Genomic DNA, 26,539 nt, shown 5'->3' on the forward strand with positions numbered 1-26,539 from the left:
GCAACTCTGAGAAAGAAAAACAAAGCACATTTCCTTATTTAAAATCACATTACAGGCCGGGTGCAGTGGCTCACAGCTGTAATCCTAGCATTCTGGGAGGCCAAGGCAGGAGGATAGCTTGAGGTCAGGAGTTCGAGACCAGCCTGAGCAAGAGTGAGACCCCGTCTCTACTAAAAATAGTAAAAATTAGCATGATGTGGTGGAGCATGCCTGTAGTCCCAGCTACTTGGGAGGCTGAGGCAGGAGGATCTTTTGAGCCCAGGAGTTTGAGCTTGCTGTGAGCTAGACTGATGCCATGGCACTCTCACCTAGATGACAGAGACTCTGTCTCAAACAAAAATAATAATAAAATTAAAAAAATAAAATCACATTACAAAGCTATAGTAGTCAAAACAGTATGGTACTGGCATGAAAGACACATAGACCAGTGGAACAGAATAGAGTCCAGAAATCAATCCAAATATATACAGTCAACTAATTTTCCACAAAAGCACCAAGAGGACACAAAGGGGAAAACATAGTCTCTTCAATAAATGGTGCTGGGAAAACTGGATTTCATGCAAAGAATGAAATTGGAGCCTTATCTTATACCTCGCACAAAAATCAACTCAAAATGGATAAAAGACCTAAATATAAGACCTGAAGCCATAAAATTCCCATAAGAGATCATAGAGGAAAAGCTTTTTGACATTGGACCCCTGCACACCACCTGGGGCCTGAGATCAGGCCCCCTGACCTGGCAGTCCCCTGCAGTGCCTGAGCGCGCTGACTGGGGACCTGGACATAACCACCTCTGGCATCTGTGCACGCCCCTTGGGACCTGACAGCAAGCCCACCCAGCCTGTCACCAACACCACTGATGACACACAACCACATGTACCACATGGGTGCCTGGGGACTGGCCTGCACAGCCCATTGCAGCCACCACTAATGTTAGCAAGTCCAACTGGGAGCCTGAGAGGTGTCTCACCACTGCCACTACCATGGTAATGATTTTTTAGATATCAAGCCAATATCTTGGGCTACAAAAGCTATTTTTGCTTTTGTATGGAACTACGTCAAACTAAAAAGCTTCTGCACAGCAAAAGAAACAACCAACAATACAAAAAGGCAACCTACAAATTAGCAAAATATATTTGCAAACTATATATCTGATAAGGGGTTAATATCTAAAATTTATAAAGAACTCTCACACCTCACAATAGCAAGAAAATATACAACCCGATTAAAAAATGGGCAAAGGACCTGAACAGGCATTTCTCCAAAGAAGACATAAAAATGGTCAAGAGATACACGAAAAGATGCTCAATATCACAAATCATCAGGGAAATGCAAATCAAAACTACTATGATATTTCACCTCATATCCATTAGGACAGCTATGATTAAAAACACAAGAGATAGCAAGTGTTGGTGAGGGTGTGGAGAAAAGACACCCCTTGTACACTGTCAGTAGGAATGTAAGTTAGTGCAGCCGTTATGGAAAACAATATGGAGGTTCCTAAAGAAATTAAAAATAAAACTATCATACAATCCAGCAATCCCTCTTCTGGGTACATACCCAAAGAAAACGAAGTCACCACCTACCTAGTAAAGATATCATCAGTCCCATGTTCATTGCAACATTATTCACAATAGCCAACAGATGTAAACAACCTTGGTGTTGACTGATGAAAGAATGGATAAAGACACTGTAATTTACACACAGGCATACCTCATTTTGTTGCACTTTGCTTTATTGTGCATCTCAGTAGATACCATATAAATATTTTGTTTGTGCATGTGGTCTTAGGTGTGTACTGCATTTAACCCACAAAGAAGTATGTTCAATGAAGATAAACCACCACATTAAAGAGTAATCAATGAAGGGGATAATCCTTACCAGATTTTGTTACAATAAGTAATGTTATTTTTCAGGACTTGGAATTGTGTTCGAGTTTTAAAGAGATTTATATTTCTAAACATGCAGATATACCATCTTCAATTGCATTTCACAGATATTATGTTTCTTACAAATTGAAGGTTTCTGGCAACCCTGTATCAAGCAAGTCTTCAGGCACCATTTTTCCTACAATATGTGCTCACTTCAAGTCTGTGTCACATTTTGGTAATTCTCAGAATATTTCAAACTTTTTCATTATTTTTACATTTATTGTGGTGATCTGTGATAAGTGATCTTTGATGTCATTATTGTAATTGTTTGGGAGCATCATGATTGTGACCATAAAAGACAATAAACTTAATCAATAAATGTTATTAAATGTCTGCCTGACTGCTCCACCAACCAGCTGTTCCCCCCCCCCCTTTCTCTCTGTCTTCTTGGGCCTCCCTAATCCCTGAGATACAACAACATTGAAATTATTCCAATTAGTAACCCTACAATGGCCTCAAAGTGTTCAGTGCTGAAGTGAAAGGAAAAGTCTCTCACTTGAAATCAAAAGCTAGAAATGATTAAGCTTACTGAAGAAGGCATGCCAAAAGCCAAGACAGGCTGAAAGCTAGGCCTCTTGCTCCAGTTAGCCAAGTTGTGAACACAAAGGAAAAGTTCTTGAAGAAAATTAAAAGTGCTACTTCAGTGAACACGCAAATGATAAGAAAGCTGAATAGCTTTATTACTAATATGGAGAAAGTTTGAGTGGTCTGGATAGAAGTACAAACCAGCCACAACATTCCTTTAAGCCAAAGCCTAATCCAGAGGAAGGCCCTAACTCTCTTCAATTCTATGAAAGCTGAGAGAGGCAAAGAAGCTACAGAAGAAAACTGTGAATCTAGCAGAGGCTGGTTCATGAGGTTTAAGGAAAGAAACTGTCTCCAAACCATAAAAATGCAAGGTGAAGCAACGAGTGCTGATGGAGAAACTGCAGCATGTTATGCAGAGGATCTAGCTAAGATCATTGATGAAAGTGGCTAAACTAAACAATAGATTTTCAATGTAGATGAAACTGCCTTCTATTGGAAGCAGATACCATACCTCATGGAAGAGGACTTTCATAGCTAGAGAGGAGAAGTCAATGCCTGGCTTCAAAGCTTCAAAGGGGAGGCTGACTTTCTTGTCAGAGGCTAATGCAGCTGGTGACTTTAAGTTGAAGCCATGCTCAGTTGCCATTCTGAAAAATCCTAGAGCCCTTAAGAATTATGCTAAATCTACTCTGCCTGTGTTCTATAAATGGAACTGCAAAGCCTGGATGACAGCACATCTGTTCACAGCATTGTTACTAAATATTTTAAGGCCACTATGGAGACATACTGCTCAGAAAAAATAATTCCTTTCAGAATATCACTAATTTTTGACAATGCACCTGGTCACCCAAGAGTTCTGATGGAGATGTACGAGGAGATTAACATTGTTTTCATGCCTGCTAACACAACATCCATTCTGCAGCCCATGGATCAAGGAGTAATTTTGACTTTCAAGTCTTATTATTCAAAAAATACATTTTATAAGGCTGTAGCCGCCATAGATAGTGGTTTCTCTGACAGGTCTCAGTAAAGTCAATTGAAAACCTTCTGGAAAGAATTCACTATTCTAGATGCTATTAAGAACATTCACGGGGGGTGAGGGTGGGAAAAAAAAAAAAGAACATTCATGATTCATGAGAGGAGGTCAAAATATCAACATTAGCAGGAATTTGGAGGAAGTTGATTCTATTCCTCATAGGACAAAGTCATCGCAGATGTGCTAGAAACAGCATGAGAGCTACAGTTAGAAGTGGAGCCTGAAGATGTGACTGAATTGCTACAATCTCATGATAAAACTTGAATGGATGAGGAATTGCTTCTTATGGCACAAAGAAAGTGATTTCTCAAGAATCACTTCTGGAATCTATTCTGGTGAAGAGGCCGTGAATGTTGTTAAAATGACAACAAAGTATTTAGAATATTACATAAACTAGTTGATATAGTAGCATTAGGGTTTGAGACAATTAACTCCAACTCTGAAAGAAGTTCCACTCTGGGTAAAATGCTATCAAACAGCATTGCATGCTACAGAGAAAAAAAAATTTTTTTTTTTTTAAAGAGACAGAGAATCGCTCTGTCACCCAGGCTGGAGTGCAGTGCAGTGGTGCTATTCCAGCTAATTTTTAAAAATTTTTTGTGGAGTTGAGGTCTTGCTATGTTGCCCAGGCTGGGTCTCAAACGCCTGGCCTCAAGTGATCCTCCTGTCTCAGTCTCCCAAAGTGCTGGGATTACAGGAGTGAGCCACTGCTCTTGGCCCAGAGAAATCTTTTGAGAAAGGAAGATTCAATCGATGCCACAAACTTCACTGTCGTCTTATTTTAGGGACTCGTCTCAGCAGCTGCAGCCTTCGGCAACCACCACCCTGATCAGTCCGCAGTCATCAACATCAGGGCAAGACCCTCCACCACTAAAAAGATGATGACTTTGTGAGGGTTCAGATGACTATTAGCATTTTTTAGCAATAAAGTTTTTTAAACTAAGGTATATACTTTTTTTAGACATGATGTTAATGCACACTTAAAAGACTAAAGTATAGTATAAACATAACTTTCATATGCACTGGGAAACCAAAAAATGATGTGACTCACTTTATTTTTATATTTGCAATGGTCTGAACTAAACCTGTAATATCTCCAAGGCATGCCTGTATATAAATGAATGCTATTCAGCCTTTAAAAAGGAGGAGATCCTGCCATTTGTCACAACCTGGATTAGCCTGGAGGACATTATGCTAAGTTAGATAAGCCAGACACACACAAAAATATATTGCATGATCTCACTTACATGGGGAATCTAAAAGAGAGTGAATTACACACAGAGAGAGAATAAAACAGTGGTTATCAGGGGTGGGTTTGGGGAAAGGACATGGGGACATGCAGGTCAAAGGATAGAAAGTAGCAGATATGTAGAATGAACAAGTCTAAAGATGTAATGTACAACATAAGGACTATAGTTATTAATAGCATATTGTATTCAGGATTTTTGCTCAGAGTAGATTATAGCTGCTCTTGCCAAAGGGGTTGGGGATTGGTAACTATGTAAGATGACAGCTATGTTAATTTTATCACTGTAGTAACCATTTTACCATATATATCTCTTAACATATGTTGTATACCTTAGATGCACACAATAAAATTTATTTTTAAAAAAATTCCTGGTCTGGTAATTCCAACATTCCTGCCATATCTGACTCTGGTTGTGATGCTGCTTCAGACTACATTTTTTGCCTCTTAGTGTGCCTTGCAATTTTTTGTTAAAAGATGATCATGATGTACCAGATAAAAGGAAATGCAGAAAATAGTCCCTTAGTGGTACAATAGTGAGGTGTGGGGAGGGGAAGTATCCTGTAGTCCCGCACTACGTCTCAGTGGAATAGGATGGCCAGAGAGGGTTGGAGTGGGACATTACCCTCCCCCAGGTTGGTTAGGCTCTGATAAAACCCCAGCAGGCAGGGTCTGGTCAAACAGTTTCCCCTGAGGGCAGCCCTGCCAAGGAGAACAGAAGTCCTGAAGCAGGAGAGATTTTGTGTCTGTAGTCACCGTGAGAACCAGGTCTAGCTCCTGGAGGTAAAATCCACAGAAGTGTGGAGGCCCCAGTGACTGGGTCCCCCTGGAGTTTTCAGCCCTCAGATACGTCCACATGCAGCCTCCAGTAATTTGCCACTACTGTTCAGGTTTTCCTACCTCTGCACTTGCTTCTGTGAAGGTTTCTACTCAAGGGTTTCTGCTCCGGTAAGTTGTGGTTGTCTCTATTCACCTGTCTGTCTCTCCGATTTGCAGGGGCAGCATTTTGCCCTGTGACCTCTAAAAAGAGTTGTTGATTTTTTTCCCCCAGTTTATTCAGCTTTTTACTGTTAGGATGGAGCGGTGACTTCTAAGCTCCTTGTGCTGGCCTGGAAACTGGAAGTCTGTCCAGTCTTTTTTATTTTTGTGTTTTCCAGGCTTTCTTACATAACTTTTGTATGTAGCAAGACCTTAAAGACTTTTACTGAAAGTTGTTGAACATTCTTGGTAATAGCCTATATTTATAAGCATTTTCTAACCAGCAGGCACTGTTCTAAGTGTTTTCCATACATAATCTCATTTAAGCCTCGTGAGAGCTCACACGTAAGTACCATTTCTACTCCGGTTTTATAGGCAAGGAAGCTGAAGCACAGAAAGTTTAAGCATCCTCCCTTCAAAGGACACAGCCAGGGAAACTCAAATGTCTGACTTGAGAACATGTCCACAACCTCCATACTCTTCTACCTAGCTGACTCCTATAAATCCTCATATTATTTTGAAATCATTTTATCACAAAGAATTCAAATAGTCCAACAGATTGTTTCTCATTCTAGTTATTTTGGTAACTGCCAATAGGATATTTCAATTTACCACCCAAACATCCGAAATTACTGGAAAAAAAAAATGACTTTTGAGTATATATCTCCTGTATATCATTATAAGAAAAGGGTTATGTTTTCATGTAGTTTCTGTGTAAACTGCATGAACACATAATCCCAGAAAGCCATGAAGCTCTTCCTCAGCCTATCAGAGATACTCCACATTGGCTAAAATGAATCTACTACTGGAAAAAGACTTCTAGGTTCCTAAGAATAGAAATAGCATGCGATTTTCTATGACAAACTGGTACTGAGTCTTACGTAAATACAACTTTAAGGGCACTAAAGTTTTAAGCCGACCTAGGTTGTTGTGATTCCATTACATATACATTGAGGTTCCCCATCACTAACAGACAAGCCGAAGACAACCGCTGCCCTGAGGGCTATGCCAGCTCTATCAGTAATATGCAGCCTGTTGTAGAGGAAGCCACTTTGGAGGCTGCATTCAAATTGATTGCATATTTTATTCTCTTTCCTTATGGAAACACGGTTTATCTGCACCACTAAACTCTTTTCTTTTTCTGGCAACTGATTCAGAGTTGAAAATTTTAGAAAATACTGTATTCTGATTTCACTGGAGTTCATACTGATAGGTTTAGGATACATGAGCAACAGGGACAGAGATGTTTAAATATCAAAATGCAGAATCATTTCTAATCAATATATTCTGTTTTGTCAATCAAGTGAATAGTCTATGGCTATTAGCCAATATCAGAAGAGTTTATATCACTAGGTAAACTGCATATCTCACCCTATCCTCACATAAGGAATCATATTCCAGTTACCTTTATAGAGTGAGAAAATACATCTCCAGAGGGCACAAATAATGTACATAGGAGCTTCCCTACCTGCTCTCTACTAAAAACACAAAAAACAAACAAACAAAAACCCCACTTTCCATTCCTTAATGTTATATTATGGAACATTGTCTTTAAGAGACAAGTGCTAATCTCTTTTTGTGGATAATAAATCTAATCTGCTAATCTCTTTTTGTGTTTTGACCTGAAGGTCCAGCAGAGTGTTTGGTAAAGAGACTGAAAAAACTGTGGTTGAGCAAAATGAATGACTACAGTTATTAGGAAAAATGCATTTTTGGAATAACCAGTTGATTTCACTTATCCCTGATGTCACTGGGATTCATATTATAAAGCATAAATAAGAGAGATCCGGCTCTTACACAAGGCCAGTCATCTTTTTAGCCCTGTTATGCTTATTTTCTCAAGAAAGGACGAGAGGTGGCATGTGCCAAGGGGAATGTCATTTTTAATCAAAAAAAAACCACATTAATTCAAAGAAATCAAACAAAGAAGGGGTTATTATTTATGTTTGTGAAATATCATATATAAAAGTTTTAAAAAAAGATAGGAGTCAAATTACAAATAAAAGAAAGTCACCTCTCTCTGGGTAATCTGAAAAGTTCCTAAAATAGGTAGCAACTGAAGTAATTCTCTTACCTTATAATTATTCATGATTTCAGCTAACCATGGTTTAACTGACTTGACTGTATCTTCTCGCAAGTACTTTTCAACTATTACTCCATCGTTAAAAGTCCGGTTTCCCACATGGATGGCTTGTCTCACTTCTGGGAGTGACAAAAATATTGCATAGTAAGTTTGGTCCTCAGGTTCCTGGAAGAAGGGTACATGAGAAAGACAGGGAACATGATTGGGTGGCAGGGATGGCATGCCGAAAAAAGCGGTGAATTTCCCATAACAAATAACACCATGAACTTAAATGTGACATGACTATTAACTTGTCCCCACTCTTGAAATTTTAACTCAGAGGTTTTGAGGTCCTATAAGTGCGATCCTTTCACTAAGGACCCATCTGGATGATATGACACTCTTGGAGCAAATACCCAATTTGCAAATACAGGATTTTCCTTTTCAGAAACTAATCTTTTGCAATCTTTGACTCTAATTAGTGACTCAGCTAGAGGCAAAGACAGAGAAAACAAAAGAGGTAAGATTATCAAAACCAATCATCCTTGTCAGTGGCCCTTTGGAAAGAAGGTCAGATGGATGGCAAGGGGCGAGGGTGGTGGCATGGTATTAAAAGCTAAGAATTTCACACCAAAAAAAAAAAAAATCAGCTGACTATAATTTAAGAGGGAATATATGTCAAATGTAAAAACAGTTAATACTTTATGGACACAAGACAAAAGAAAATTGTCCATGAGCCTCATTTAAAAAAACAAAATAAAGTGCATTAAAGTCTCTGTACTAATCATTGTACTAAAGGAAACAAGAAATAAATGCTTAAAAAAAAAAAACTTCTAGTAACAAAAGGATTAAAAAAAACTGTTAAGGTTTCAGTTGGACACTTTCGTGCCTTATTAACAATTTTTGTGAACTGTGAATATATTACTTTGCAAAGAAAAAAAATATAATCCCAATTCTTGTTTCCCTCTTGTCTACCATATGTTTTTCTCTTGGTAGGATCTAAATCCAAAACCACAGGGTTGGCAAATTCCACCAAAATTAACTTTATATTTTATTTACAAACTAGTTCATAAATAAGGCAATTTAAAAACAGGATGCATTGTCATATGCACTAGACAAAGATTATATAAATCCAAACCCCCACTTTGGCTCTCTTTCTTTTATTTGATTGATATCTTCTACATAGAAGATATCACCTTTGGCCTAGTTTTATGAAAGAAACTATTAATACTTGAATACTTTGAAAAATATTCCAGAGGGTTTGAAGTGAGGCCATACTAAATGCACTAAACACCTTAAGTTAAAAGTAAGACAAAGCAAATATTTTCATAAAGGCTTTGGAAATTCTGATTATCCAAGCTGTCTTAAGTACAGAACAAAGAATGTGGGCCTTTTCAAGAGACTCATAAACAGACTTGAAGCTCTTGGACTTGAACTCCAATCCCAGCCTGTGTCCTTCACAAAAGAATCTCTGTATAACAAGCTCTACTGGGCAGAAGTTATGTTAATCAGAATTGATATCTGAAATATCACACACTCTCAGTAGTCAGATTATAATGTATACAACACTGGTGAAGAAAATCCTGTGGCTTTATAGACCAAATAATGGAATACAGGTTTGGACATATTGGTCTAGTATGAAGTCAGCTATAATATTTGCCAAAACAGAGGAAGTTTGATTTTGCTAAAAGTTTTAAGCAAAAGTTATTATGGTTTTTAAAATGTTGTCATTACCACGCACTGCAGAAGGTTATAGTAATTAATACATCCTGTAACGTTCTGGAAGTAGGAAGGGTCACTTGTTACGTCACCATCCAGTAGTTTATCCAGTATCTAGGTTGAGAGAGAGAGACAAAAAGAGAGAAGGAAAATGTCAGGGTGGGTAAAAATGTACAGGCAGTTGTCATTTCCTTTATTTTATAACTTTTTCATTCCTTCATTGTTTCATTCAACAACCACTTATTGCACATCTTCTCTGTGCTAGACACTGTCCCAGGCATTGGAGAAACAGCAATGAACATGACAGACCAAAAGTCCTCCCTCATGGAGCTCATATTCTGGAGGGGAACAATTAAGCAGCATTTTGAGGTAAAACATGTCATATGTTAGAGAGCGATGAACTCTATAGTATGTTGGGGAATGATAAGGAGAACACTAAGGAGATGAGGTGAGGTAGGAAGTGTCATGGTGCGTGTGCGTATGGGACACCGCAGAGAGGAGCCCACAGAGGCTGGCACTTAGAAGGCAGCATTTGAGTAAAGATGTGTTGGAAGGGAGGAAGCGAGCCAGGCAGGCATCTGGGGAGAAACCACTCCAGGCAGAGGCCTGGAGGCCAAGAGCAGAGGCCTGGGCAGTGGGAGTGAGCCTCGTGGGAAGGGTGCCTTAACATGAATCAGGAACTGCTCACCCAGAACACAAGGACAGAGGATGGAGGATATGGGCATGGATGCAGGTGTCTGGAACTGGCGGAAGTTACCTGTGTGCTGCTGACATAAAAAACCCAGTGATCAGCTGACGGGGAGGACAGTCAGCACGGTTGTGTGCTTCCCTCCAGCCATGTTCAGCTGCCCAAGGGCAGGCATGGCGTGGCAGAGAGGCAGGCTCAGCCAGGGCTGTGGTTTAGCCACAGAGTGGGAGGAAGTGGCAGAGGGGCTTAGGGGTTGGGAATATATGGAATGACTAACCTGGGTTGAGATGGGTAACTAGAGAAATGGAGACTTGAGGGGGTTAGAGATTGTGAAGAGGTAGGAGGATCAATGGATTGGAAGGCGGTGGGGTCGCAGGACTGTCAGAGTTGGTACATCAGCAGACTGGGAGCAGGAAGGACCAGGAGGTGGCGGCTGGAGAAAGACATGTGAATGTGAGATGGTGGATCCATTGCTGGCTTTTTGGGGTAATGGGAATGAGCAGCTAAAATAAAGAGGAGAGCGAGATCATTGAAAACGAGGAGGCCAAGGAACTGAGGGACCAAGTCCTAAAGGGGTCATCAGTGTAGATATTGCAGTCACAAGCATGGAGACAGTGGACAGAGTGGGACACTGGAGACAGAGACAGAGGGGCAGGAGCTTAACTAGTCAAAGAATGAGTGGGAGAACCTGGGGGTTGGTAGACAGCCGCGATAACAAATGTTGGGTGGTACTGTCTGAGGACGTGACACTCAAAGCTGAACACTTTAGGAGGAGGCAGGGAGCATGATCTGGAAGCTGCAAGGAGGACGCCTGGTCTACCTATGAACCAGCTGGTGTAGAGAATGTAAGAGAGAAAACAGCCCCCCTGAGAGATGGCCACAGGGGCTGCAGCATCAGCAGGGGACAGCCAGGTTTTGGGTAAAGCACGAAGATGAAGAGAACAGTCACAGAAGAGATTGAAGACGGGTTTGTTGATGATGGTATGGAGTTGTAAGGGTTCTTGTGAAAGGATCCTAAGAAATGAAATCAGCATATTTAAAAAATGATCTATCAAGTATAAATTTAGGTTTCTTATGAGATATTATTATCTTAATTTTACGGGTGAGGGAAGAGGAGACCCATACAGGTCACCGCTGATGATGCGAGCGAGAGGGGCGATCGCCAGGCCGTGACTCCTGAGCCGGCACACGCAGCCACACACACGCTGGCCCCCAGCAGTCAGACTGCAGCGTTTCCTAGTTGTCACGTCCTTCTGGCTGTGCTTTGGGGTGTCACCTAAAGTCTCATTATTTTATTAGATTAATATTCTTTCTCAAACATGAAGGAACTTATCCAAGTTAATATTGCCCTGGGGGTAGGGGCCAAGAACGAAAAGGGTCATCACTGTAGAAAGCGTGGGAGGGGGGTTGTAAGTATACTTTGGCAACGCGACCGTCGCTCAGCCCCGCATCTGGTTGTGCAGACTGTGCACTCCAGGGGATGCCTGGACCCAGCCGGAGCTCTGCTTCCCAAGCTGGATACCCCGGCTCAGGGCTGCATCTGGAGAAATGGCCACCTTTAACCTCACACCAGGAAGGCATCTGCCTGTCTAGCCCTGAGCCCACAGGACTGTGCCGCCCAGACGAGGTGTTGTTTTCTAACTCGTTCACCCAAGGGGGCACCACTGGCCAGCAGTCATCCTGAATGCACACACCATTGTTGCAGCTCATTGTTAGAAATGATCTTCAACACCAGTGGGAATACAAAGTCAACCTTTAAGAATGGATTTGCTTTCAGAAAACAGTTAAAAATCAATTGCTGTCAAACAAATAAGGTGGGTGGTCAAGACATGTGAAACCCAGTTTCTGGTCAAAACTTGTTTCACAAAGAGAACTCTGTGATCCAGAACATCGTCGTGGTGAGGGAGACGATACAGGACCAGAGATCAGCCATTTCGCATCTTGCAGAATCTTTAAGATTTAGTCCCAGGATTTTTACAGAATGCCTGAAAATTACCATAGGAGAAATACGCGGGTGGGAATCAGAGGGATCAATTTCAGTCCTAGGCCTGCCAAATACATTCTGTGTCCTTTGGCAATTTATTACACCTCTCTAGGCCTCATAACCTTACCAGTGAAATGTGTGTGTGTGTGTGTGTGTGTATGTGTGTTTGTGTGAGTGTGTGTGTATGGATCTATCTCTAAAGTACCCTCCAGCTCTGATTTATTACTGTTTGATTAACTAAATCATTTTAAAGGATCGGAGCATCAAACAGGCTTTATCATTCATTTAGGCTTGAGATTTTGACATTTTTATTCTCTTGGGTTTCAAGATTTCTTGGATTCTTCCACTGCAGTCATTGAAACACATTTCAACCACCAGTTGTTTACTGCACTAAGTATCATTTTGTTTACTTCCCTTGAAAAAGCAAAGGTCTTTATATTTTAATTCATCACTCAAGATATTGGACCAACGATTAAAAAGACACTCCATGCCCTTAAGGGATTGGCCCATTTTTGTTTTTGTTTTCTGATGAATCTGGTTTGGGAGAGGCTGTATTTAACCTCATGGGCCATCTCATTATCTCTGATTACACAAAATACCTGAACTTTTCAGCAGTTTCTCTAATCCTACAGGTGTTTAGGCTGCTGCATCATGTACCAAAGTCATCTTTCTGCTTTCTTTATACACTTGGGCCTCTTAAATGCTCTCTTGACATTGCTTAAGCCCTGTGTGCTTCCTTAAAAACATATCAACTGTCTCATTTGCAAATTGGTTTCATGCCACATACAATTTGGTATTAATTCTAAATTCTAAAGTTTCACTCCTTTCCCCCATCTGACTACCACAGCAGATAGTCTAAAACCAGTCTTGAAAATACTGTCATTGCAAGTTGAAGCATGATCCTACATGTCCCTGATAAGACCCCTCTTCGTCTGCATTTACAACCGCACAAGAAATTCTGAATAAACACTTTACAGCCACATTTCTCCATAGCGAAAGGAGACAGCCCATTAGTGTCCTGCAGGATAACTCCGGACTTCTCTAGCACTGCCCATTTGCACAGATTGTTGCTGTCAGAATTCACAAGGCAGTCCCTGCCTTGGGGGATTTCAGGTAGTGTCCTGGCACCTGACTTGTAAAATGGAGGATAACTTTGTATTCCATCAGCTCCAAGTCTGTGTGTCTCCTGTTTTGATCTGAACCAGCTGATCTGCGATGCACTGATGACTGTTAGTACCAGGCTTCTGCTTTAATAACAATGATGTTAGGTATTATAGTATATAATAGGCGTTATAGTATACATGGCTAATAACACACAGATTAATGTCCCCAAAATTCAGTCCCTGCCTCATTTACTAATGTGTCAAACATGATGGCTCTATAGTAAATGTGGCAATAAGCCCCTAAGGAAGATTGCTTACACATGCCCTTGTCTGAATTGACCAAAAACCCCAACTTCCAGTACCCTAATATTTAGTATATTCTTATGCTTTAAATAACTGAAAAACAAATCAAAAGGGTGAAGAATATAACTAGTGACTCTCAAGTTTAATTTTAGGGGAGCAATGTAATGATATTCACAAATATCAATGGCTCTTTGTAAGAGTTTCAAATGACTCCGCTTCATCATCTTTGTTCCTGACACATTGGAACATGTGACATTTGTTACACCCTGTGGTCACTTCTCCAGCTGAAACCCTGTTTGTGGATATAGCCCTCTAAATGGTTTACAGCGTTTGTTGAAGCATATGCCTCTACTTCCTGGGTTGCCTTTCTTCTGATTTCCATACGATGGGGTATGCCTTTAGGGCCTCCACAGCATTTAAAGAAATCAAAACAGTTAATGAAAGACACAGTTAGATAAACACTCCAAGATGATCTCAGGTTTAAAATATAGCCAAAGTAAATCCAAAGAAACACAGACAGTTCTTTTCTTCATTATGAGCCCACTCAGCTCCCCCAGCCCCCATCCTGGACAGCATAACAGATATACCTGCTCTAACAGAAAAATGCCTGTGCACCCTGGTGCTGCTATGACCCCTCCTCCCCTCAGATGGTTCTAATTGCTCGAGGGCAACACAGGGCCCCAGAACTCACTTCAAAGGCCTGAATCCAGTTCTGCTTCTTGATGTGTTCTATGCATTCATTGCACTGCTTCTGGAAGTACTTTCTCTGCTTCTCATCCAACAAGCCGATTTCGTACAGGAATGTTGCATAGCCCCCTATAATCTGAGGACAAAAGAGACACACGTAAACCCCACAGGGTAAGAAAGAGAGGAGTTAGGGAAGCCCACTTGCCTAATGAAATAACCCTTTGTAATTGTCAGTCTTGTGCCATAATCAGTCAAGTAGGATAATTACAAACACACACACACATCCCCCACAAAACACTCAAACACATATGTACATGCAATACACATACACACCATACACACACATACTTGCACTGACAGCCAACGTAGGCTGACACAGTAAGTTGACACGTTGAAACACTGGGTAAAAATTAGGAGATTTAAGTCATAAAGTCAACTCGGTATTTCCCTTTATCAAGTGAGGCCTCTAAAGTAAGAGGAAACTTCCATCTGACAAAAGGAGATTGAATCTCTTTAACGGACCAAGCAGAAAGAAAAAAGGAGACACCTACTGATTCAGGATCCGAATATGCATCTCCAATAGCGATTCCTTTCAGGTTGATCTTCAGCTGGGTTAGGGGGTTGAGGGTGTGGATGTAGTGTGCAATGGCTGGCACGTACTTCCCTGCGTAAGACTGAGAAGGGCAGATGGAGAAATGGCCACTCACAAACTGATGCTAGTAAAATTATTTGTACTTACGCCAATTAAAATAACAATGAAGCAGCAATATTTCCATAGGAGATATATCACCAGTTTCTTAACCTCACATTGTAAATTTCACAATAGCAAAGGGCTCTGCCTCTCAACTCTTTTGTCATCCCAAAGAGCACCAGGCAATACACACAGGTTAGGTGCACAAAAAATAACAAGTGAGCATGTAATAAGAGATCATTCTGATTTCCTTCCAAAATAAAGTAATGGGGGCCAGTGAACACAATTCTGCCACCCATTGGGCTTTTCTTTCCAGAAAGTTCCATTCAATGATTTATAAGGGAAAAAAAAAATCTCAAGACCAAAATTAAGATTTCAAAATCTGATAATGATGCAAATTTTGAAATCAATATATATTAAAGGAAAGCAGAAAAGGAAGAGGAAAATGATATTTATTGGCTGCTAAAATTTTCACTTGAACTTAGCTTTATTTCCAAACTTTTCAGCACAAGGCCCTTTTTCAAGTTCAAAATATTGTGTAGATACTTTTCTGCTGACAAACATGATAACAGTTCTACTTCTAGACTATGTTGAAAAAGCGCTACTATTGATTCAGTAACATTTTTTAAAGTTTTGTATTTTTCCCATCAAAGAGTTGCCTTCTTGACATTCCCACCTGGATGTCTAATATTAAAGTGTGTGTGTTCAAAATGAGGCTTCCAGTCCCCAAGCCCTCCTGCAGCCTCCCTTTCAATTCATGTTAACTCTGTTCTTCTGGCTGTTCAGGTCAAAAATCTTGGTGCCATTCTTTATATATCTTTCTCTCGCACCCCACAAAAGTCCTTCAGCCAAGCTTGTCACCTCTACCTATTCTATCAAAACCTGTCCGGAGTCTGGTGTCTTCTCACATCCCCATCCATCACACCATCTCTAGCCTGGATTGCTGCAGAGCTTCCTCACTGTCCCCTTCTTTTTTGCCTTAACCCCCATCCAGTCTATTTTCAAGGCAGTGGTCCTGCTAAAACACACATCAGGATTATGCCACACCTCTGCTCAAACCCTTCAATGACTTCCCGTAAATGACCTGCTCCCTTTGCTAACCTCATCCCTGACTACCCTCTTGCTCCTTCCTCTCCAGCCCACTGGGTTCCGTACTGTTGCTCGCACACACCAGGTGTGTGCCTCCAGGGCCTCCACGTTAGCTGTCCCCTCCACCTGGAACGCTCTACTCCCAGATACCCAAACGGCAAATTCCCTGACTTCCTCAAGTGAGGCCTTCTGAGGGATGCCTTCCCGGGCCACCCTATCTAAAATTTTAACACCCCTTCTTTTATATTTTATATTTCCCTTCTTTCGTTTATTTTTCCTCTTAATACTGATCACTCTCCAACAAACTTTTACTTACTTATCTTGTGTACTGTTATTATGCTACCCATACTAGAATATAAGATCCGTGATCACAGGGATAGTCATCTGCTTCATTTATTTGAGTCTACTGTGTCTTGTGATGTTTATTTTTTAGGAATCAAGAAATAGTTGTCGAATGAATGAATATTGAATGAATCCGCATTTCAAAAGACCAAGGCATATACATTCAAAATAGACTAGAAGCATTACGTGGGTATCGGTGAGTCCACAGACCCTTCACACTATCTCCAAGGGTCTGCAGTTCAAAGGCTGGCAACCAGTGAGGATGCTCACTTTATCTACAACCACATGCTGGTGATATCATTATGCCGATTTCAAGATGAGAACATTGAGGCTTAGGGAGGTTAAGTGGTAGAGCCAGAATTATACCTGACCAACTCCAAACCTAAATTCCTGAGTTGTGATAAAACAATGTAATTTACACAAGATCCCTTCATTGATGCAGCCCTCTTGTGCAATAGCAATTATTTAGGCAAAGTATTGAATCAAACAATTTATCATTTCATACTCGTAAGTACATTTTAGCTTCCTTGTATAATATAAAGACGTGTTTATGTGTCTGAAATGTGGTTTGTTGCATACCTGTGCTAGATTCTTTTGTTAATGACAATAAGTGACATTTACCAAACAAAATTTCTGTAATATGACAAAAAAGCACATTTCCCTGAGTAATCATTTCACTGGTAAAGATGTATTATCATATAGTCTTCATTCAATGATGGCTTCTTGGGCAACTCCACTGTCAAAGGCATTGTGCTAGATACTTTCGGAGACACAAAAATGAATAAAGTACGAAACTTGCCCTCATAAAGTTCACAGTTGCTGTTGAAACTACAGTTTGGAAACCGTGACTCAAATGCGATAGAGCAAAGTTCACCATTTCATGATTATTATTTCCAAAATCGGTATTGTACATCACCCAGCACAAAGTAGGTCCATAAAAACATACTTAATAAATGAATGACTCATCTGGCATTACTACTAAATATTTTTTATCTATTGGAAATTGGTACAAATGCTAAAAAGTATATCTTCCAGTGATATTATCACTCAAGTTGTCTTGTTGTAAGACCTGGTAATAAAATAACTCTCTTGACTCTTTCTGAGATGGAAGGGCATGTACTTTCAATTGCTGTATAGGTAGTGATGACAAATTTTGGCTAAAACATCAGCATTTTTATGGCACCTTCCCCCACTGACCGTCATGTATATCTGGGATATATCCAGGCAGGGAATTAAGAAAGAATACCCACCCGATTTTTAGGCATCTACTATGAATCAGGTCATTCCACCTAATTGAATTTCAGCCAATTTAAGGTAAGCATTATTTTCCTTTATTAATATTTTACAGCAATGAAAGTAAGGGTCTGTGCATTTTGGTCATGTGCCTAGCTGAAACTCTACTCAGGCTTGGCTGTCTCCACGGCTCCCCTATCTCATTATCATATCACGTGCTGTTCAATAAGCCTGGAGTACACTGTGGGTCTCTGGTTCCCCCAGCTGGGACCACACCTTGCGTTTATCCACGCCATGCTTGCTAAGCTGACCACTTACGAAAACAAGACAGTGAGATGGGTAGGTCTATAATCATATCAAAAACCAGATTCTTCAATATTCAGTCCACATCTGCTGAATGTGATGATGTTTACCTCATTTTTTCACTTTCTAATAACTATCTCATCCTTCCTTGCTTTGTGTCAGTGTGACAAATCCTTCATTGCCTTTTTCATTAATCATTTCATCGGCTGAATGACTCAGGCTGTCACACAGTAGACAATTATAGAATTATTTTATGGAAAACAGACACTGAAACACGATAAAATTTCAATTATTTTCTCTCTCCTTGTTGAGACATATACCCCCCCTTTTTTTTCAAGATCAGACATTTATTCTTCTTGAATCATTTATTTATCAGTTTAATAATTCTTTGACCACCACAAGCACGTCTAAAGACAATCAGACTAAATCAAGTATGTTTTATTTTACCTAGTTTTCCTTTTCCTGCATATATTTTAAATATAATAGAACCCCATATTTTGGGGGAAGAACTTAGGTGTGATTGCCTCATGGATTAAAAAGGGACTATATGGTATCTTAGGCTTTTAATTGTAATTCTGTAATATTATGAACTCTTGCTCTTTTTGCTCTGAGTTCTGTCCATAATGATGACAACAGCAACGGCAACCAGAATTTGCAGTCTCCTGGCTCCTCTGACCTCCCGATGGTGTTCACCAATGTGGGCAGCAGCTGGGCAGTGAAGCCCCTGAAGCCTGTCAATTAACACTAACCTAACGTCAGATCAGACCCTGGCCACATAAGCTCAGAGCAACATCAAAGCAATTGTAAAAACAAAGAGGAAATGTGCCGCCAGAAACTGGCTGAACATAATTTTAGAATTCTGCAGTGACCCTCAAATGAGGAACTCAGCCAGATAAACATACATATCTAACACAATAATTCAAATGAGGTTAGCAAGCAACACATCAGGATTTTAGTCTGCCCTGAGTATTCCTTTCTGATACTTAAAGGAGTTTCAAGCTACAGTTTCCAGCACTGCTCTTGTTTGGTTAATTTTTCCCATGGTGACCATAGTTTGAGCTCACCACCAACAAGAAGGACCAGGGGTATTAGGGTGTGTTTGTACATGCTTATATTTGCCGGAGCTTAAAGAAGCAATAAACTTCCAATTCTCCTCTTACATCAGAAGGATCTCAGAATTCAGCTCTCAATCTTTTATTTCTCCCAGGAGAGCCAAAGGTCTCAACATCATAGCTGAGTAGTAGGTTTGAATCTTGGTCTGTAATCTTTCTGAGTTCTTAAATGATGTTTGGAACAGCCTAATGGAAATCACGTGAGGAGCACATTGTACTTGTAAAAATAGTCCAGAGAGAATGTAATGCTTGGTTAATTATCCAGATGTGTAAACGCACAATGAAATTGGACTTAAAGAAACCTGTAATGGTGTATTCTGTCTGAATCTCTCCCTTCTTACATGTTTCAACAACATTCACAGTCTACTTACTGTAACCCTGCCCCTGGTTACTTTTAAGGGAGGAAAAAAGATTTCATATCTAAAATCAAGCTTCCATCAGCTCCTCCAGAAGGAAAAATAAAATAGTGTCAGAGAATAATATTATAATGGAAACAATGTCCTCTTGCAGAAATTTCACATATGTTAGCAGTTACTATTGTTTAAGCTACTCTCAGTCGATCACATTTCTTACTGAAGTTTAGTAGAACAAAAAAAAAAAATAGATGCAATTATACTCAGTCTCTGCTTTGCTTCTGGGTATACACTCCATGGTGAAACATTCAGAACTTTTTCATTGATAATGAGCGATGGCTTTTCAAATAAGATGCACCCAAACCTGGACCCCAAGTTTCACTATCCATAGGCCTTAGTTTCTAACCTCTACCCGGTAGATGGAAAGGGAGAGTTGTCAGCTTCAGCCAATGGTATGTTGAGAACCCTAGGGGTCATTCTTTCCTGCTTTGTCCTCACTCCCCCCACTCACAGAGGAGGAATGATGCCTCTTTGATGAATTCACTACTGAGCTGGTGCAAACTCCTGTGTCCCCAGAAGGAAACAAGGCTGGCTGCCCTTTTGGAAAGAGTCACATGAAGACCTTCTTTTCCAGCTCTTCCCAGGCACAGACTATGGTAGAGCTGCCCCATCCCCATTTATGGGGACAGACCAGAGGGGACAAAAGAACGTCAATGTCTCAAAGAAAACTTTATACACACCTTGAAAACCCAAAGTAAGCCATGAAAACTGGCAAAAACCCTAAATGTATAGGAGTAATATGCAAGGTAGCAGCCACAAGGACAAGATTAGGCTAGGGCAACCTTGACTTCATCTAGCCTCGGGGTAGAAACTTACTTCACTCAGTACAATTATTTTCTCTGAAGAGAGAAGAAGTGTGGCTTTAAAATGGTCAGTTCAGAAAATTAATGAACGAGGAAAGCTAGAACTTCAGTGTTGTGGTAATCTCTACAACTTCCTAGACATTTCTAGACTATGCGTCATCTAATTTCAAGACCACATTGCTGCAATTTTAAAAAAAAAAGGCTTCTAACACGAATATGACTTTATCAAAGCATCTATTTCTCTTGAATATGAGCTTGAAAAGAAACTTGTAAAATCTGCAGGCATACACATATAGATCTGTAGCCAAACCTTAGTCACATAAATTTATGCAAAAGTACATGCTACCTTCCAAATGATAAATTCTTATTTAGTATTGAGAAGATGCTTCTTAAAAAAAAAAAAATCAATCCATCAGTGACAGGCATAGGTGAATAAGATGCATCTTTCCCCCATTTACTCTGACCTCAGTGCCAATTTGGAGAAACCTAGCTTGAAGCCAGGTGACTCAACGAGATGAATAAACCTTTTTGTTTAAACTGTAGACTACAGTTAATTTGACTTTTAAATAAAGAGCCTGAACACACAGGGGGCTGACCCAAGTCAAAAAACTGAGTCTTTGTTTGCTCACTGTAGATAGAATTCAGAAGGTTGAAGCTGCATAACAGCTTTAACTTAGCATTTCCGGCCCCCACCTAGACATCTCATCTAATCAGGTGCTATTTATGTTTCCATGCTGCTTGTTCCAGCATGGTAGTTCACTTCAGACAAAGCTTATAATGACTTCTGATTTACTTATATTCTTTTCCACGCAACTAAAGAATCAGTAAATACATATTGATTTGATTTGGATATGCTATCCAAAAGCCAGAGGCCCAACTTGCAAACATTTCCATATGCCCGTTCTTCAGACTGCAGCTTAAACCTCGAATTTTGCAATATTAAATTCAATTAAACAGTCACAAATCCATTTTCAACTCTAAAGAAAATATTGGCAAATGCAGATGAATGTAATTGAAAATAGACATTTGTCATAGGCTCGAGAGTTAAAACAGCTTGAAGGTTATCTAATAAAATTCAGCAAGTTCCAAGCCTTGAGAAATAATTGCATTCCAAGGACTTCAAGTCTTTATATCATTTGAAACTTCCATTTACTCTATAAAGCTTTATGATCAAAGCCAGGTCTTTATGATTAAACCTAAGTCTTGGCCAGAAAGACAGAGACATCCAAGAAGCTAGGGAACTTCTTTTCTGTTTATAGAAGGTTGATGACCCTAGAGATTGTGCACGAAATAAGGAAGGGGATGTTTAACTCCTTTCTACAGAGAGTGGATCTGTTTGCGGGAAGAGACAGGTTCTGGAGGCAGTTTAATTTCAAGGAGAGAGCACCCAGCTCCAGAGAGCATCTCCACTAGCACAGTTACAGTCCTCAGCTAATTCCTTCAGGACAATCTTCAGGCTCTGGAGTCTGACCACTTAGGTTCCCAGTCTAGCTCCTCTACTTTCTGGCTGGGTGAACTTGATAAGGCACACCTTACCTCTTTAAGCCTCAGTCACCTCACCTGTAAAATGGGCATAATAATAATAGTGCCTATTTCATAAGGTGGCTGTCAGGATTAAAGGAGGTAATGCATAGTACAGTGCTTAGCATAATGCCTGCCTCATTGCTATTCTCAGACAAAATATGCAAATACAACACATGAACTAGATGGTCTTGAAGGCTTCCTTCTAGCCACCAAATTCAACGATCACAGCTTGGGCCAATGGGTAATGGTGTAGGGCTACATAGAATGGTAAGGATCACAGGCTCACTGCTAGGACAGCTCTCCCACCACACCTTAAATGCCACCTCCCTACTTGCATGTCAGTGCTTGAAATTCCCTCATTACAAATATCTTTCAGTGAGGTAGGCTCTGTTCTCTATTCAAATACAAACATGTGGGGAGCACGGGTAGGGTTTATCAGATCCTTTCTAACGGACAACGAGCTGATAACAAGGCAGGATCGGGGAACAGAACAATCATGATAGGGGTGGAGGAAGCATGGAGAAATAGAACCTGAGCGAAATATACCCAACTGGAGGAGGCTGAGGGTGGGGGTTGGGCCTCGGGTGGGGCTGGAAAACAATGGCGTGGAAAGCGGCATCCCCAGGGCCTGCGACATAGTGCAGGGAGAGAAGGGAAATGAAAGGGATACGAAAAGATGATGGAGAGAAACATATCAATATTTTAATTTCATCTAGCAACAGTCTTGCACGAAGCTACTCTATAACATTCATTAAGCACTGTGCTTAGTATCGGATGAAACAAACTAAACAAACATGGCCCTCGCATACTGGGAGCCCACCGCCTCAGCCCAGTGGGCCATGAGGGTCTCAGGGAAGGTCATCAGACACCGAGCGCCCAACAGGGCCTTCACTCACTCATGCAGATGAAGATAAAGTATCCCATTAAGCTCCCTAATTAATCTTTAAATAGCTTCGAAGTTTTGCCTATATTCGGCCCTCAAACTATAGTTTCAACACTGCTTATAGAGTCTGCTGTTTTCTGCTAATTGAGAAGAGATACCGGGTTTTTAACCACATGCCCTGCCATTTTGGAAGCACTCGCCATCCAGGGCCACCACTGCCCATAAGCGCTGACACTTTCTCTGAGTGGCACATAAAGGCACAGGCTCGGGGAACAACGGGCAGTCCCTGTGGTCCCATCACCTGCCTGCCTTCCAGTGAGGGTCGTTTTGCTTTAACTCCTAGCTGGGCCCACGTACACATGAGGATTCTAAACCTGTCTGTGCCTCAAGAACAAGGGCAACCTCACTAACGGTTACTGGCTCAGAAAGGACAACACTTGTAAAGAAAGTTAATTATGGGAATTAAACACAGCTTGTTTCTCTTTTTGAAGTACATTTTTTTCATGCCACAAGGAGGGTGATTTACAGACACATTTGTCTCTTTTTAGAGAAAATTAATTCCAGTTGGTGTTCTGCGCAGAAGTGACGAGAAGAAGAGGAGAGGAAGCAGGTTCTCCCGGTCCCCTGGTGCCCCTGGCAGGCCCACAGTAAGTACTATGGGCCCCATGGCGGGGCAAGGAGCCTGGGGTTGGCCCCGACACGTTTTGCTCAAAAACAAACAAACTTCTATTGTCAACTGCTAAGTTTAGTTTTTTAGACAAAGCGAACTCTTTCTTTTAAAAATGATTTCAAAATAATAGGCACTAGGAGAGAACACAATGCCACATCCCAGCAAGGAGTGAGCAGAGCGTGGCCTAACACTTCAGCTCCTGTCTGCATACATCGGACCATGTGCTTCAGAGTCATAATACATGAATGGAGCTTTTCAACATGAACGGTAATAACATTCATCATGTGTTGGGTGCTCGCCACAGCCAGTCACTATGCTAAATATTTGAGGAGGATTATCTAATTAAACACTCAAAACAACCCTAAGCAGTAGGTACTATTATTTCCAGACTCCCTTACAGTAAAGTCAGAGCTCTGAGCAGCTGCTCCAGATGCCTTGAGCAAGAGGCCATTCTCATCCATGGCACACAAACGGGAAGGATACTTAGGCCCTGTGCATTTGCACTGAAAAGCAGAAAAACATTTCTGAGTTTATGCATTTATTTTTCAAAGATCTCTCTACAAACTGAGCAGCATTATTGGTTCAGCTTTCCTAAGAGTGTGAGAAAATTGAGAGTTCAGAAGAGAAAGGATGTTACTTTCTTGAAAAATCTAGCACAACTTTTATTTTCCTGTATTAGCAGATCGAGGGAGGGTGAGCTGGTAGTATGTTAAAACTTCAATTATATACAGATGCTTTTAGAGTAAGCCTAGGTAACGACAGCTGAACTTCTAGCAAAGCAAAATATCCCTGGAAGTGAGCTAATTTAAAAACCAACCCCTCTGATTGTAAGATGAAAAGCAGAGGCCCAAGAGATTAAAAGACTTTCCCGGAATCATCCAGGGAGACGCAAAGCCAGCCCTGAAGCCCAGGTCTCCTAATTACTAATCCAGTATGCACGTTACTTCTCCATTCTGCCTCGTGGCCCTAAAACAGAAGATGACCCAGATAGAACAAACTAGACTGGAGAAACATACCATGCTAGTCATAATAAAAAACCATCAAGGCATCATTATTTAGTGTTCTTCCTTCTAGGAAGAGATGTGTCCCGAGACTGAATCCCATGTAGTTCTTATAAAAGACGCTGCTGCCTGGCAACTGAACATCTACCTCTGGCCCTGCCTGGCCCTGCGTTCACGTCTTCCTTCATCACTTTGAAGGCACAGGTTTCCTTAGCAGTATTCATCCTGGCAGCAAAGAAGGTAAAAAGAAAATTGACCTTTTCCACACACATTTGGGAATTACATGCATAAAACCACCAGGCAGACATGAAATAGACAAGTCAAATTTTTCATCCAGGATTTGGCAGCCTTGCCACACATCATGGTTTACATCAACATCAACATCATGGTTAACAACACCGCCACACTATTTGCAAGACAAGACATTTCACACAAAGCAGATCACTCTTCTGTTGGAGGCAGAGAATGGGCGTTTTCCAGGGTTGCTGCCAAATGATGCGAGTGCCACTTCCTGCCCCTTTCCCCAACCTGCCTCTGAAATGGATTAAAAGACAAGGAACAGCAGGGAATTACTGGTAAAGGTCCTAAGCAATCCTGACTGGATAATCAGCTTAAAAAACCTTAAGTGTAGCATGCTAAGCAGTCAAAATAGCTTTTGCAAACAGCTTTTAGAAAGAGAAGAAAGCAGGCACAAGAGAAGAAAGTTCCTAGTTCCATCAACTTGCCACTCCTTGGACAAATTGAGACTATTTTTCTCTTTCACTCCCTTAGGGTAGACATCTGTGGATGTGTTAACCCAGCACCCTTCCAGCTCTTCCTCTGGTATCATCACGGGATCTTCCCCTGGAGGCCACACACCTTCTACTCTCAGGCCTAGTGGTTCTGAGGGTGAGGGCCCCACTGTGATCCCTCCCCTCCCAGGTGCTGGGGTGGGCCTCAGACACCATTCTGCCAATCTGTATATTCCAACTCTCTGGCCCCAGTTATTGGTTCTAGGATGGGCATGGGATCCAAATGGATCACATGAGATTCAGGAATCTGGATGGATTACAGGGAAGGAGAAGTTGAGCTGGTAGGATACACCAGCTCTTGGGTGGGTGGAGAAGCAGGAGTATCAGTGTAAAAGAACCTGCCTAATTAATCATAAATTCTTTGCCTAGGCTGATATCTAGAAGAGTTTTTCCTACATTTTCTTCTAGAATTCTTATGGTTTCATGCCTTACATTTAAGTCTTTTATCCATTTTGAATTAACTTTTGTGAGTGGTGAAAGACAGGGGTCCTGTTTCATTCTTCTGCATGTGGCTATTCAATTTTCCCAGCACCATTTATTGACTAGGGCTTCTTTTCCCCAGTATACATTGTTGTATGGAAAACAGTAGGGAGATTTCTCAAAGAACTTAAAGTAGACCTACCATTTGATCCAGCAATCCCACTACTGGGTATCTACCCAAAGGAAAAGAAGTAATTTTATCAAAAAGACACCTGCACTCAAATGTTTATTACAGTATAATTCACAATTGCAAAGATGTGGAATCAACCCTAATGCTTATCAATTCATGAGTAGATTAACAAAATGTGGTATACGTATACCAGGGAGTATTACTCAGCTATAAAAAGAATGAATTAATGTCTTTTGCATCAATTTAGAAGGAACTGGAGACCATTGTCCTAAGTGAAGTATCTCAGGACTGGAAAAACAAACACCGCATGTACTCTCTAATAAATTGGAACTAACAAAGGGGCACACATGTGCACAGAAGGATACAAACGTCATTAGAAATCAAGCAGGGGGGTGGGCAGGGGAGGAACAAAAACCTACCTAATGTGTACGATGAACACCATTTGGGTGATGGGCACACTGATAGCCCTGACTCAAGCATTACAAAAGCTCCGTGTAACAAAAACATTCATATCCCCTTAATATTTTGAAATTAAAAAAAAAAAAAAAAGGCCTGCCTGAGAACGAAACCAGAGAAGGTACAAAGCCAAGTACACAGATCAGAAGAGAATGACAAAGTCCTGATGACAGGCTATGAGCACCCAGATGCAGCCGTGCCTGATGCTAAATCAATCAATCCCCTGTTTTACTTAAGTTGCTTTAAATGGGGTTTCTGTCATTGGCAGGCAGATGAGCCTTGACTAATACACCCCTATTTACTCTTCAAAACCCAGTCCACCTCCTCTGCTTGGCCCTTCCTGAGGATGCCAT

The 26,539-nt window shown here is 40.8% G+C and overlaps 1 protein-coding gene across 2 annotated transcripts in view; it reads right to left on the bottom strand.

Annotated features, from left to right (window-relative positions):
• Positions 1-26,539, bottom strand: part of CPVL (carboxypeptidase vitellogenic like) — a 136,709-nt gene that overhangs the window by 54,137 nt on the left and 56,033 nt on the right. For both annotated transcript variants that reach the window (XM_045564212.1, XM_045564211.1), the window contains exons 8-11: positions 14,817-14,939; positions 14,270-14,401; positions 9,516-9,614; positions 7,794-7,967 (exon numbers count right to left, since the gene is read on the bottom strand). In XM_045564212.1, the coding sequence (XP_045420168.1) occupies positions 7,794-7,967; positions 9,516-9,614; positions 14,270-14,401; positions 14,817-14,939 (528 nt within the window). The remainder of the gene's footprint in view (positions 1-7,793; positions 7,968-9,515; positions 9,615-14,269; positions 14,402-14,816; positions 14,940-26,539) is intronic.

Source organism: Lemur catta, chromosome 11 (assembly GCF_020740605.2).
Source record: "Lemur catta isolate mLemCat1 chromosome 11, mLemCat1.pri, whole genome shotgun sequence".
Taxonomy (NCBI): domain Eukaryota; kingdom Metazoa; phylum Chordata; class Mammalia; order Primates; family Lemuridae; genus Lemur; species Lemur catta.